General features: G+C 44.9%; 1 protein-coding gene across 1 annotated transcript in view; it reads right to left on the reverse strand.

Annotated features, from left to right (window-relative positions):
• The window catches only part of Dner (delta/notch like EGF repeat containing), a 296,201-nt gene that overhangs the window by 2,256 nt on the left and 278,069 nt on the right, over positions 1–15,876 (reverse strand). The window contains exon 12 of the mRNA XM_050154164.1: positions 5,672–5,918. Coding sequence (XP_050010121.1) covers positions 5,672–5,918 — 247 coding nt within the window. The remainder of the gene's footprint in view (positions 1–5,671; positions 5,919–15,876) is intronic.

The raw sequence follows: 15,876 nt of genomic DNA on the forward strand, positions 1-15,876 counted from the left end.
TATATATATATATAAAACACAAAAATTAACATTCAAGAACTATAAAAATACTCCAAAATACATTCGTTAGCATGTATAAAAACTTGAGGCACCCTGATATTAACACTGGGGAATAAACATTAGTCTTTAGTTCAGGAGACAAAACAGATTAATGTTAAAGCATCCAGGATAAATCATGGCGAATCAGGCAGGACAGCTCCACACCAGACTTAAGACAACATGAATTGATCTCTCCTTTACTTCAAGACCCATAAATATCTGGAGAGATGGTTTTGTTTTCCACCCATTCTCATGACTAGTGAGCAAAATGGCAGGTGGTGGTCCCTAGGCAGCACACAGACAGCCTCTGGCCTGGAGGTTTGGAGGGAGTCAGTTGGAAAGGCTCTGAGATCATCTGAAATCCCAAACACAAAAAGCCAAGAGGAAGGAAATGACCTACAGCACTGAGGGGTTTGCCCACAAATGCGGCGGCGTTCCGCATCAGTTCCCTCGGCTCCAGGAGCATCCTTTTCCTCTGAGTACCAAGCTATTGCCCGACACATCTATGCATAGCCATGTCGCCTCGGCAGCAGGACTGATGCCCAGAAGCCAGAGGAGCTAAAACTCCAAGTGCAAGACTTTCTGCCAAACCAGTCCTTAGAGAATAATTATTAAAACATGGCCAGTTCAACTTCTGGGTGGTCTCTTCCCAGGCGAGACCTCACTTTCCCCAAAGCCTCCGGAGTAAAACAGTTTAAAGTCTCGCATGGGAACCCACCATTGTTTCTTCTTCATATATACGGCTTTTTCTTTAAAAAATAATAAATTATTTTACTTCCAACAGAGTTCATTAAAAAGAGATTTTAAAAGAACAACCACCTCAAATTTTGGAAAGTTTGAGAAGGGTCCCCGAGAAATCAGAAGGGCTTACTTACCATGGCTCCCTCCCTCTGTGCTCTTCTCTCTTTGTTTGCTTTTGAATGTCTGCGTTCTCACATACAAAGGTGAGAAGCAGGAGTGAGTGGGGATTGAGAAAGAGGGCACAGACTCATGGTAATCCACCTGCTCCAGCCTCTCAAGTCCTGGTATTCCAGGCGTGAGTTGCCACCATGCCTGAAATGATCTTTGATTTTTAAACCTTCATCAGTTGCCTTCCAATTCACTCAAGATTGGCTGGCCTTCAAGAGCACAGAGGGAACACCATGCTAAATGCATGGTTAACACATTCTGCCACCACTGACCCACAGTGACCATTAAAATGTTAAAAAAAAAAAAAGGCCCTAAATAGAATTGTTTCTGAATTGCAAGGCCTTGCTGAACACCCACAAACAGTGTTGGCATTAACATGGGGTTGGACCTCAGCATATAGCCTGCTAGTCTGTCTGGATGAGGCCCATGCAACCCTAGGACGGGAAAAGTGGCCACATTATGACACTTGCTAAATTCCTTACTTGCTCCCAAGTAAAAACATAGGAGGTTACTCTATGGTAGAGAACTTTGATAGATTATTTTTCACAGAAGAGCTAGATGCATTTGTAATAACAGTGATGATTTAGAAGGAAAGCTGACAACTGAGAGCCTCCTCGGCCCTAGCCTGGTGGCCCTGGGATGTGTTCCTCTGGGAACACTGATGTCAGGATGAATCACAGGCATTAGCTGACTAAATGAATCAATTGTTTGGCCAAAAGAAAAGCAATGTAAACAACTGAACAAGCTCAATGCACCCTTTTAAGGCCACTTAAGAAAAAGAATCTGTCTTCTTAAAGCCCGGAAAATTAGATATCTCAGTTTTGCGCCAAGCAGGAATTCAAATGGCTGAGAACTTCAGTGTCACCATGGGGCCGAAGACTGATAAGGAAGGTACGGGAAAGAGTATTGTAGACCTGCTGCATGTGACAGCCCAAGTCCAGGCCTACTCACTTGAACACATGCAAAGGGCACGAGAGAACAGGACACCTGACCTTGTGCCCAGACTCACTTGATTAGGTGGCATAATGCCAATGAGGTCATCTGCACGGGTCAGAAAGTGTGATGCTGACGACAAGAGCTGGTTGAAGTCACACTAAGACAGGAAGAGTGGACCAGCAGTCTAGGAGCTGCCTACTCAACTGCCTAATCAGTGTGAACTCTGTCTCCTTGAATGAGGTGCAATGTTAAACCTGAAGTTAAGTTAAACCTGGAAGCTAAGAATGTGTCTGTTACAGACACTGAGGTGTGTGAGCACCCCTAAGCTGAGACAAGGCTGTCTTTGTCTCTCCTGCACCTCTCAAGGTGGTGAATAGATGCCTATTAGCAGTCATGCTGAAATAGTAACTGCTTTTAATATCTCCTTTGTTCCTTGGAAATGGCCCTAAAGACTGGCCACACCAAAGACTCTCAAGAGAGGTACCCTACCCTTTCTCTTCTCTGTACTACGATTTCACCTACAAAGTCCACACTGAAGAACCATATAATTTACAAAAACAAATCAATAAAAAGGCAATATATATATACACTTACATATATATATTGTTTTGTGGATATGTTTTAAGTAAGTTTACAATTTTGTATTGAACTACATTTATAACTATCCTGAGCCATATGAGGCCAATGGGCTACAGGTGGCCCACCCTAGTTGGTCTCAGTACAAATACTACCAACATCACACTTGCATCTTAACCATATTTGATAACAAGTCCTGAGTGTCTAACTCGTTCTCTGAAAGAACAAAAGATGCTCTAGCCAGTCATAAATAAGACAGGAAAACTAGCACATTCTCCTAGCTCCCAAAAGCAATAAAAACAACACCATAAAGAATGTCAGGTTGATCTAATGATAAACAAGGCCTGAATTTAAAGGTGTGTTATCTGAGAATAAGAGAATATGTCTTTCTGTTCTCCTTTTTCTACCTTTTATAAACACTTCTCGGCGATAGGCCTAGGCACCAAGATGTGACCTCACCGTCCGGAAATAGCAAGCAATGGATCTGTTCCTGCTGATAGTGATAATTGCTCTGCCACCTGAGCGTAAGGCAGCTGTGGGGCAGGTGGCTTCTGGGACAAAGGAGAGGAAATAAATGCCTTCTCAATCTAGCTGATAACTGACACCAGAGGCACCAAATGTCTTTTTGGTCCCTCATGAACGTCTCAGGTGACCCACTTGGAATGGATCTTGTTTGGTCACTGAGCTGCGGTCATTCCAACTCAGTATCACTCCCAGGCTCACAGCCAGGAAACAGCCGTGGAATGTGCATTTGCTACAGGCCATGTTTGGAAACTAGAGAGAAGGGAACATTAAAGGGACCAAGTTTGGCCCAGCTCTTCCTAGAGTTTCCAGGAACAGAGAGCTAAGAAGCCAACTCACCAGAGATCTGGCTGCAGACTCTTTGTGGCAGGCGGCAGATCAGGCTGTAGCTACAGAGCCCTTCCAGCAAGAAGTTACCCTGAATTCCTGATTCTTGGGAATGTGTGACCTTCCTGGGGACTGCTTCCTCTGTGCTTACTAAAGAAAACTGGAGTTTGCTGGCTAGGATTATGCACTGTGCATTTTGATAAAAATGAGCAATAAATAGGAACCAGGTTGGTGAATGCTACCCCGCCTCTGCTTTCCTGTTTCAGTATTCGGTTATCTTCCCAGAGAGCTGTAGAAGCATCAAGCTCCACAGCAATCTCTCTCAAACAATCTGGGCCTGAAATGTCATATTCCTCCACTTAGAGGGGATTACAAAGGATCTTAGCCACATTTCTCTGAGATTCTTATTCCTGGGTCTCCCAAATATCCAAGTATAAAGCTATCCTCTCACTTTCCCCTATGAGCTAAGTTCTTCTGAGAGTACCAGAGAGAGAGGAGACTTCAGCACCAAGAGTGTTTGTTCTCCACTCCTTTTTTCACCCTCTGCCGGGGCCATGCACTGAGCTAGCACTCGAGGACTCAGACAAGACAAAACATCCTCTGCCAACACAAACTGAGATCATCCATTCATGTCAGACCTCAGATTTTAGTGATATTTGCTACGTGGCCAGGACCTGTTGGAGAAACAGAACTGAAAGAAAAGATTTGAATAAACAGTGGGGCTTGTGTGGATTGGCCCTGGGCTTCCTGGAAGCTGGGTTGCCTGAACTGACCCTGAGAGGAAACATCCAGGTGCACAGCCATGTAGGTGGGTACCACGTCCACTAGTTTCTCTCCCTCACAGCCACAAGAACCCCAGGGTGCAGCTCCCAGTGAGGCTTTGAGGCAGATGCTACAAGTTGTCCAAATTCACATCTCCAGCTCTTCTCTCTGAAACTATTCCTGTTTCTGGAACTTCCCTTGGAGGGAGGAAGACTATGAACCTCTTATCTTCTGCTTCCACTCTACAGATTTGGAGTATGTTTGTATCTTTATTGATACATCATCCTAATAAAGATAATACTGCCAACAGTTTTCACAGGCTCCACTCTCGATACCAACCCGAGGGAGCTGGGGAGATCTATCTGTGGTTAAGAGCCCTTACTGCTCTTGCAGAGAACTGGAGTTTGGTTCCAAGGAGCTCAAAAGTACCTGTAACTCCACCTTCATGGGATACAACACCTTCTGGGTTCTAAGTGCAACTTCACATAGGCACACACACACACACAACCCAAAATGTATTTTTATTTATAAAAACTAAACTCAGTGCACTGACTTTCTGAATTGCGTGTTTCAGATTATTCCATCAACTCATAGGAAATAATTTTGCTGCTGATTTTAGAATGACAGCCAGCTATTAGCTGGCCTTCCCAGCATTATCATTGATCTAGGAGAAGTAAATATGTAATTATCTACTTACAGAATAATTTAATATCCTATAATTTAACAATTGTCTTGTTCTTTAAGGAGAGGATGGGAGAGACCTGTGCTTGCAGACGGTTGAGGGAGCCAGATGGAAGAGAGGCAGGGAACGTAGTAATGACACTTCCGGTCACACCAGCTCCTGACTTTCCTCCAGGAAAGGACACTGACTTCCAAAACACAAACTCTAAGCATCAGGTGACAGTGATTGATGACATCTGTAGGCCCTGGAATCTAAGAGGATAGTCTACATTCATAGTGACTGCTTTAAAGCAAGCAAGAAATCGTCAGACTGAGGGGATGTCTGTTAGTAAAGCTTTCCCTTGCCAACACAGGACTTAAATTCAATCCCAGGACAGGACCCTGCTAAAAATGCTAGACATGGTGGCATGGGCCTGTAGTCCCAGCACTGGGGAGGCAGAGACAGGAAGTTTTCTAGGGCATGCTGGCAGGCAAATCCAGCCTCATTGGTGAGCCCCAGATCTCTAATGTGAGAGACCCTGCCTATCTCAAAGGAACTAGACAGCATCTGAAGATAACACAAGTTGCTCTCAGACCTTTACACACACACACACACACACATGTGACATGCAAGGCATACATACATACATATGCATAAATATATACATATTTATAACAAATGTTAATGCACAGTGATGAAGAATCATGTGTGTACAGTTGTGAACAACACAAATCAGATAGATGAATATATTCAATATAACCATAACTGGCCACAGGCTTAAAGGGTCACTCATGAAGTGGACCAGGACTATCTTCAGTACCTTGTTCAGTTCCTGTTTTATTTTTGAAGACCCTCTCTCATGGCTGTGAAGTCCTAATGAGAGCATAGCTCTGGAGACCAGGTGTGAGATCTCCCTGGCTGCAGATTCCCAGAGCTTACCTGGCATGCCGGATGGATGCGATGGCATTGCTAAACTCGCTGTCGATGCTGCGGCAGTTGTAGAACTCCTCGTAGGCGGGTCGGGAGGAGCCCTGGTACTCTATGCGGCTGATGCGGCAGATGCCCACAATCAGGATGATGAGCATGAGCACGAAGGCCACACAGAGGGCTCCGATGATGATGTAGAGTGAGTGCCGGGGCATGTTGGTGAGGCTCTCGGCCATGTGCCCAGACTTCCACTGCAGGTCTGAAGGCAGAGACAGAGCAACGGCACAGCATGAATTGTAGCAGTCCGTGTACCGTGGCACTAACTTCACATGAGGGCCATCTAAGCTAGGAAAGAGTCTTTCTGTGAATAATCCAGATCAAGATTTAATATTAATATTTATTAACCAATATTAATATTAATCTTTAACATTAAGGGTCACTGATAAATTACAAAGAAAAATCAAGAATACACTTACTTTGGTTTAGATGTGAAATGTCACCAAAGAACCTTGTGTTTGAATACTTGGATCCCAGTTGATGGATGTTTGGGAAGGATGCGGAAACTTTAAGAGATGGAACCTTACTAGAAGTCTAGAGTCACTGGCAGGGAGGGGGGTAGCCCTGTTTCCTGTTCATGTCTGCTTTCTGACTACATGTGCTTTCTCCCACCATGATGAACTGTCTCCCCTCCAACTGAGAGTCACAAGAAAATTTGCCATCCTGAAGTTGCTTCTCTTCAGATATTGTGTTACAACCAGAAAAGTAATTAACTCCATAGTCACTTTCAAAATACAATTCTTCTACCTGTTGCAAATATTATCTTAAAATGATGGAAACCACAATTGGCAAGGATGCAGAAATGGAGGCTGCAAACTGATACTTGACCCCTCTTGTGAACTTAATGGTTGAACTTCATCCCAGATTTGACCACTTTAGACTCCCTGCTGAAGAAACACCCCCCACCCCCCGTAAATGTGCACAGCACCGTGTACAAAACATTCATCCCAGGGTCCTGATATTTCAGTGTTAAATAATCAACCACGGCATATTTACAAACAGCTCAGAAAATAAGGTCAGGCCTCATGTACTTACCTCTCAGAGCTAATAAATATTAATAGTTTATCACTCTGCTTTATATTCCTTTCACATGTTTTTAAAAAGGAAGACTATGTTGTAGATAAAGATGAAGTCCCCCCACTCTCATGTCCTCTCCTCACCCCACCAGCCCCCAAACAATTTACAAGAGTCAAAAGGAGGAAGACAATCCAAATATTCAACTCTTAGTGAGGCAGAAAGATATTCATTATACAGTACAAACAAATCGAACTCAGTCAAATGAGACCTACTCACGGGCAAAAGTAATTCAGTAATCACAGTGAGTTTAAAATAGTTGCTTGGACATTGAAAAGCTCAAAGTAGGCTCATAACACTAGCAAGTTTACCCTGCTTCCATAGATGGGCTAAGATCTTAGAAACATCTTCTTTAATCATAACTCCCAAAACATACATTATTTTCACCACCTCACCCACACAAGAGAAGCAGCCTAGGAAACTGACATTCCTTTAGTGAAAACAAGATAGGAGCTAAGGTCTGCATGTCCTGTGTGCATCAACAGTGACCACCTCTGGAAGACAGGATTATAAGTGATTTTAGGGTCTTTTATATACTTTTCAGTCGTGTTTAGAAATAATGACCTACTCTTTGTATGATCGAGAAATGAATAATAACTGTTGGTATAAATGCCCATAAAAGGACGTCCACAGAGCAGTTGAAAGAGCACAGCCCTTCTGATCACAACAGCGTAAGTATCCCAGCTCCAGCATCTGATCCACCTCCCTGAGCCTCTGTCCCTTCGCGTGCAACAGGGAAGCAGTGACGCCAACCCCACTGGTCTATCGTGAGCATCAGCCAGAAAAACGGTGAAGAAGCGTAGTAAGAGAAGGCACCCAAAGGGTTAGCACTTCCAGCTGACATGCTGGGATCCTGTGAGGGAGATGCTCTGGCTGAGGATTTTAAGGCATCAGCGGCCCCAGACCTTCCACCAGCCCTGTCAACAGGGACAAAATGGATGCCTGGAATTGGTCGGCAGTGACAGGTGATATCATCTTTGCAGACTTGCACACCAATGGAAATGTCCAGCTGTTAGGACCAGGATGTGGAAGGAGACCGCAAATCAACAGGAGCTAAGTTTTCTCTATTGGAGTCATGTCATCGCCCTGCAGGGTCATCATTGACATGGCAGGACTTTTGCTGGTGTCCGGATAGAGTATTAAGAGAAGGGTAGAATAAGGACCACACCTCAAGGCACCTTTCACTAACCTGGTTGTGTAAGAATACTGTCACACACTCAGCTACATCTTCGGGGACCACAGCCTCTGAGAACCCACTATTCTTGACCTTGGACAAACTGAAGAAGAGGACACAGATATGCAGACAAGGAGCCAGGCCTGCAGATTCATTTCCTAGAGGCCCTAATGGAGAAGTGGGCCCTGCTCTTGGTCTTGAAGCTTCTAGAAAGCCTGAAGAGATGGGATGAAGGAAGACGCTCTGAGCCTACAGCCAGATCAGCCAGTCCCTGAATACCTCGCAGAGGCCTGTGACACCTGGTTTATTGTTTCCATCCCTGGCTGCCTGCGCAGCTGCTGAGGCAGCAGAGGGAACTGGGAAAGCTACCTCATCCTCGGGGTGCTCACTCCTCAGCTGAGCCCATGCACAGAGACAGGGAGAGCAACGTAACACACTGCAAAGAGTCTCCACGGATGGCAGAAGGTATTTTCTGAAAGCAGAACTGAGGCTCAGTCCTCAAGTCAGCAGCCCTTTTGGCAATCGCTACCGACTGCTTGGAAAGATGACTCTGTTTTCTGGCTGAAAAAGTAAGTGTGGTTCGCATGGTTTCCAAGTATTATAGCATCCATTCCCTTAAAAATTCAGCAGCAGGCTGGAGTCCAAGGCTCCACAGAACGTTTTAGCATCCGTTTAGCATCAACACAAGGGTGGCCAGGGTGCTTTCTACTCCAGCTCGTGGACTGCTCAGATCTGATGGCCAGGGAGGATCAGAATTTTTTTTAATTATGTTTGTATGTATGAGTACATGTGTACACGTGTGTGCAAGTATGTGTATGCATGCATGTCATAGCACATTGAGTAAAGGTCAAAGGACAACTTCCACCATGGTATCAGTGCTCTCCTGCCAGGTGCATCCTGGGTCTGACACTCAGGTCATCAGCCTCAGTCAGACCTGCAGACCCATTTCCTGGAGGCCTAACAGAAAAGTGGGCCCTGCTCTTGGCTTTGAAGTTTCTAGAAAGCCTGAAGAGATGGGATGAAGACTCTTCGGAGCCAGCAGACCGATCGATCACCCAATCCCTGAATACCTCGCGGAGGCCTGTGACATCTGGTTTGACGTTTCCATCCCTGGCTGCCTGCGCAGCTGCTGAGGCAGCAGAGGGAACTGGGAAAAGCTACCTCATCCTCGGGGTGAAGCCTCGGCAGCAAGTACCTTTATCTGTGGCCCTCTCCGGCCCTCACAAGAGTTCGTGACAGACTCCTGAGATTTGTGCGTGTGTGTAAGAAAAATTCATGTCACACTGATTGTGTACATGTTCTCACACCCACGTGAGAACTGCTGTGAAGAAAACATCGTGCCTATTACAGGTCAGCACAGCATCGCCCCATGTGTGATGAGTTGCTCACAGTTTGCATGTCCCTTCATTTGTACCACTGCTCAAGTATCTGCATTCCAAGGTGTGATATTAAGGAGAGATCTATCATGATTTCTCAAAAAAAAAAAAAAAAGGCTGTCCTCGTCTTTAAAGCTAGATTCATCTTTACTGCCATCTGAAATATTCTTGACAGAAGCGAAGGTGTCTGCTCCACAAGCTAATTAATTGGTTTAGTAGCCAGCCTGGCTCTGCCTAATCTAACCCTGGGCCTGAGAGGCATCAAATGCACCCTCACCAGGTGGCTGCAAATGCCATCTCCCATCCAGGCTCCATCTTCACGAGGCATCGATTTTCCACATTTCCCCGAGTCCCACTACACGAATCATTTGCTGCACTGGCTGCAGCCCAGCCTGGAGAAGAAATCTTAAACCTGAACGTGCAGAATGGGATTATCTCATGGGCCCCAGCAGGTGTGTGACCAGGAATGCTCTCGCAAGAGCTGTTTGGGGAAAATTTCATAAACGCCCTACTTGTGAGTTTCAAGGATCATTTGCATTTTTGTTTAAATTCGTCTGAAGTTCTGTGTTTCTGGAAGGGCATTTTGGGAGCTGCTGGGGCCTGGTAGGGAAACTGTTCAAGGTGAGACAGGCAAGCAGATGAAAAAACCAAATCTATCCAAACTGGACTTCGGTTTCTTTGCATAATTTATTCTAAAATAAATTGTCCGTGTCTATTTTGTAATTTATCTTAGTGAACATAGCCACGCTGGCTCATTTACTCATCCATGTGATTTAAAAAGAGCCTGGAAAGGAGCGCATTTGTGATGCTGTCGCTTCAGAACAACAATCCTCAAGGCCATCTCCTGCCTACAGCCACAAGGTAAGATTTCAAATTATGTTGCTTTCCATGGCTGAAGGTGAGCTGTCCAGCGAAAGCATCAATGAACCTGAGAGAAACCAAGTCATTGCTGATCTTCAGGGGATGAACAGATGGGAAGGTATGCTGACCTGAACAAAAATGACCCCCATAGACTCATAGGGAGTGGCACTATTTGAAAGGATTGGGAGGTGTGGCCCTATTGGAGGAAGTGTGTCACTGGGAGTGGGCTTGGAGGTTTCAGAAGTGTCATGGCCACCCTCTACCCGCAAGGATGACGCGACCACCAGAGCTCTTCTCACTGCAGTTTATTCCAGGACTTTATTCGCTTTCTCTCTCTCTTCCCGTCTCTCCTCTCTCTCTCTCTCTCTCTCTCTCTCTCTCTCTCTCTCTCTCTCTCTCTCTCTCTCTGCCCTTAAGTAGGCATGGGCTGCCAACCCCAAACTGCCAGGTGGGCACTGCCCATAGGTTCACGCATATGCAGGCAGCTGATAATCATTGCGTGATCACAGCATAGGTCAGGCCTTAGCCATCTCGGGAGTTGATTATACATCTCCATCAGGTGTGACACCACGCAGCTCACTACACAGAAGCCCAAGCCAGGCCCAGAGTCACTCTCTTCCTGCTACCCATGGATCTGGATGTAGAAATCTCTGATCTTTCTCCAGCACCATGTCTGCCTGCGTGCCGCCATGTTTCCCTCCATGACGATAATGGGCTAAGCTTCTGAAACTATAAGCAAGCACAAGTTAAATGTTTTCTTTTATAAGAGCCTTGCTGAGGTCATGGTGTCTCGCCACAGCCATAGAACACTGACTAAGACATAAGTGGGACATTCTTCATAAAAATCCACATAGTGATATTTCATTTGTATTTTAATAAATAAAGCTTGCCTGAAGGTCAGAGAGTAAAACAGCTGCCCTGGTCAGCCTTACAGACCAGGCAGTGGTAACACACACCATTAATGCCAGTAGCCATACCAGTTTGCCATAGAAAAACAGGCAGTAGTGGTGCATGCCTTTAATTCCAGCCCTAGAGAGGAATATAAGACAGGAGAAGACAGCTCTCAGACATAAACTCATTCTGAAATTCCTGGAGGCAGGATCACCATTTCAGACTGAGATAGAGGTAAGAGTCAATGGTTGGCTGTTTTGCTTTTCTGACCTTTAGGTTGAGCCCCAATTTCTGTCTCTGGGTTTTATTAATCATGCTACACACCCATTCATAGAACACCTATGACTTGAGTGCCTATTGTGTGCTATGGTAAAACATAAAGAAAGTCGGGGATAAGAGAGCTCTTGGAGATGCGGGTCTTTTGACAGACACAGCAACAGCAAACTGCCACCAAACAGTGAAAGTACAGGTACGCCAAGGCAGCCTGGGAGAGGCTGTAGAGAAACAGGGCGGGGGACGACTGGGTGCTCGTTTAACTGTGTCACGAGAGCTTGCAAGAGAGGGGAAACTAGATACAAACCAGGGATGAGCAAGAGCAGGGGAAAGCTCTCCCAGGCAAAGCACAGAATAAGGCCAGGCCTGTAGCAGAAGAGCAGAACAAAGGATCAAAGGAAGTCAGCATGAGGAGACTGAGGCAGAGAGGCCCAGTGAAGGGAGAAGAACCTCCCTCAAGTGTCCTACCCAGGCTCTTGCGGTGATTAGCATAGCCTTGGGTCTTGAGGGATTTCTTATTTTAATAGTCCTGGGTGTGGCTGGGTGCAAGAGTCTGCGTGCCCTGCCTGGCTGCACGTAAAGACAGGCTTTGAGACAGTGGTTCTCAACCTGAGGGTCGCAACCCCATTGTGGGGATCATATGTCAGGCATTTATGTTGTGGTTCATATCCATAGCCAAATTACAGTTAAGATGTAACATTGAAATAATTTTATGATTGAGGGTCACCCCAACTTGAGGAACTGCATTAAAGGGTCACAGCATCAGGGAGGTTGAGAATCACTTCTGTGAAGGGTAAGAAGCTAGTTTAGGGGCTACTCTAGTTTGGGGCAGAGCTGTGGCAGCTTGACCTGGGGTGGTGAGGACAGAGTCACAGAGCAGCAAGTGAGGGTGACATCAGAGATGGACATAGATTGTGTAGGCCGTTGATGGAGAAAAAAAACAACACCACACCCTCGTGTTCCTGCCTTGTGTGGCTGGAAGCACACAAGGTGCTGTGACTGAGTAGGGGGGTCACCTCAGAGTGACCAGGTAGAGGTGAGAATCTCGGACTCCGCTTCATAAGCAATGAACTGGAGATGCCATCAAGGTGACCCAGCGACAGGGATGCCAGAAAGTTGCACTTGGTGCGAAAGCTTTGGTTATTAATTTCAGGCTGGCATTTATTGAGAGTCCCATCTCTGCTGGGCACAGCTCTTCATTTCAAGTGTAGCTCATTTATAGATGTTATTGACATCTCCGTGTTATATGGGAAGCCACTGAGACCTTACGAAGAGCAATATAGCCAAGATCATGCGTAGTAAGTGGTAGCACCCGACTGGCTCTAAAGCCATCACACTTTGGGAATCAATAAACATAATCAATGTGGTTGACTGCACTTGGGTTAACTTCTGTGGTCTCTATTCTATGCCAAATTGGAAAAAAAGAAAAAGAAAACAGGAAGCATCTTCAATAAATGCTGTGGGCTTCTCTAATGGGTTGGTCAGCAATGTAAAATAAATGCCATATTGTCAACCTGTGTGTGTGTGTGTGTGTGTGTGTGTGTGTGTGTGAGGGGGCAGCAGTCAGGCAGCGTTTTGATAGATAACCTCTTGTTAAAACACTGAGTGACAGAAGGCTAGAGAGATTGCTCAGTGGTTAAAAGAACTTGCAGCTCTTGCTGAGGACCCAGATTCTATTCTCAGCACCTACAGGGTGGCTCACAACAGTTTATAACACCAGTTCCAGGGAATCCAAAACCCTCTTTTAGCCTCTTCAGGCATGCACACAGTACACAGATATACACACAGACAAAACATACACATAAAAAAATAGAATATAAGAAAAACTAAGCTACAGTGGAGTCCAGAGACTAGAGAACATCCACAGGCCAGGGAGTCTCTCAGTTTGGCCTGCCACTGCCCCTGGGGCATGAAGGCCTGGAGAAGAAGCAGTTCTGGAAAAGAGGAAAACAGATTATGACAAACTAAGAGGCCCAGGCAGCAGGGGACTTGGCTAAGGCTGGGAGGTGCCTAAGGAGAGATGGCCTGCCTTTGGTGACACAGCTCATCAGCTGAGCATAGGTCTGACAATGCTAAACCCAAGGCAGTGAGTTGATGAAATTCTAAAGCCACCTGACTGTCCGTCACAGCTGTCGAGTCTGTGAACTTTGAAGTTCCAGAACAGGGTGCACATGACGCCACATTCCTTCAGCAGGATGATTCACGCTCTGGGGATGTTGAAAGAACTGAGATGGGCCTCTGCCTGGACCCATCTTGGTGCTGTGGCCAAGTCCTGTGCACTCAGGGGACATCTCCAACTGAAACGTTAGCCACTAGAGGACTATGACCTGAGGATTCTCCAGAGATACTGAGTGTACAATCCACAGGATGGAAAGCTGGATGTGGTCAACAGCGAGAGGCCCCTGCCACCCAAAGAAGGAAAAGTACTTCCCCGAAGACTGCTCTTCAAAGACAGACCCACTAACTACGGAGTCCACAGTTTGGCTGACATCCACCCCATGCATGCAACTGTCATTCTAATTTTCAAAAACCAAAAAATAAGTTGGCCCAATTCTTCATTTTGTTCTTTTGTGGTGACCCTTGTGATGCCCCATTTTGAGATATTTGTTTTATATGCATAGGTGTTTTGTGTGCACGTGTGTATGTGTAGCGCATGCATACAGTGCTCATGGAAGCCAGAATAGCACCCCGGTTCCTAGGAACTGGGGTTAAAGACTGTTGTGAGCTGGCAGGGAGGAGCAGGGAACCAAGCCACCTGGGCCCTCTGAAAGGGCAGCCAGTTCTCTTATTGGGTGAGTCCCACCCTCTTACTGTGAGCATTTAGAAGAGTCTTACTTGTGGTATTTTTAAGAGTTTTTATGCTTCTATTTGTCTTTCCCTCTACATTTTTATCTAATTCTATCTATAAATTTTCCATTCAAAGGAATAGTTTTCCTTTCTATTTCTCTCTTACACTCTGTTTCCTCCTTTTTCATTTCTTTCTACATTTAGTAGAATTCTGACTTTATTGCTTTTAATACTATCGGGTTTTAATTTTGTATTCCCCCTCTTATAGCTTCCTAATTTTCCTTTTGAACTTTGTGCTTAATGAGAAATCAATTTTTTATTTTCCTTTTCTTTAAATTACTTTCTCTTGCTCCTCTCTACAGCTCTCTCCGCCCGCCTCCCTTCTTTCTCTTCTGATTATTTAACCTTGCTTCTCTTTCCCGTTTCGTCCCCTTTCTCTGCTCCTTCCCTTATCTCATCCATTTACTCTTTCACATTTATTTATTGCAAATAATGTTTATTTTTGTACCATACTCTACGGTGGTTCTGCCATTTTCAGATTTTATAGTCAATGGTGATATATTGATGTGCCATATTTGAGTTTTAAGTTTATTTCTGTATTTTATACAGTGTGATGTAGTCATTTCTAAAAGCGGTTTTGTCTCCCCCCACCTAGTTGTCCTGGGGAATTGCACCTTCCAAAGTAAGCTGTTCAACAGAAAGGTAATACACCTCCCAATCCCAGAAGAGCTTTCCAAACCAATAGATGCACAGATGCAACAAGGAAGTGTCAGGAACATGAGGGAAACAAGCAACACTGACTCTTCCAAATGCTCCCAAGCCCTCAACCACTGAACTCACTTAAGTGGCTAAAGCACTAAGTGAAGATTTCCAAATATTTCCGGTAAGAATGATGAGTGATCTGTGAAAGGACACAAACAAACAGATGAATCCAGTCCAGGGCCTGCAGAAGAAAGTCAGCAACATGAGGGAAGATGGGAGGAAAAGCCAGGAAAATGAATGAGAGAGCATCAGCGATGTGGATGAAGAAGTCGGCAACACAGAAGAGCAAGCAAATTGAGATTCTGAAAAAATGAACAGATGGAAATTTTGGAAACAAAAAAGAAATCCTCAAGGAATAAAATTTAGAAACACAGTGGAATGCATGACCAATAGCCACAATCAAGCAGAAAAAAAAAAGACTCTAAGGGGTGGAGGACAAGGTTAATGAAATACTACAATCAATCATCTATAACAAGAAGTAAATAAATTAAAAGAGCATGACCACAAGATCTAAAAACTCTAGAATAAGATCAAGAGACCAAACCTAAGACTCCATGGGCTGAATTTGGAGATGAACACTAAAAGCATAGCAAATATAGCCAACAAAATATAGAAGAAATTTTCACAAGTCTAGGAAAAGAATCAGACATCCAAATAAAAGAGGCATCTAGAACCCCAAACAGACATGACCAGAGAAAAAGATCTCCATAACAGATTACAGTCAGGATATCAAAAATACAATGAAACGAAACATTATTAAAAGCTGTAAGAGAAAACAACTCCCCTACAAGTGCAGAAACATCAGTAACCCTCAAAGCCAGGGAATCATGAAACAATATCAAGCCCTAAAAGAGATAAACGCCAACTCAGATTGCTATACCCAATTAGAAGTACACGAACATCAGCCTACATCAGCCTAGGAAGGATTAGCATCAATCCCAGTTCTAGATGGGAGAAAACTA

Source organism: Alexandromys fortis, unplaced genomic scaffold (assembly GCF_014885135.2).
Source record: "Alexandromys fortis isolate MF-2015 unplaced genomic scaffold, M_Fortis_MF-2015_v1.1 scaffold_40, whole genome shotgun sequence".
Classification (NCBI taxonomy): Eukaryota; Metazoa; Chordata; class Mammalia; order Rodentia; family Cricetidae; genus Alexandromys; species Alexandromys fortis.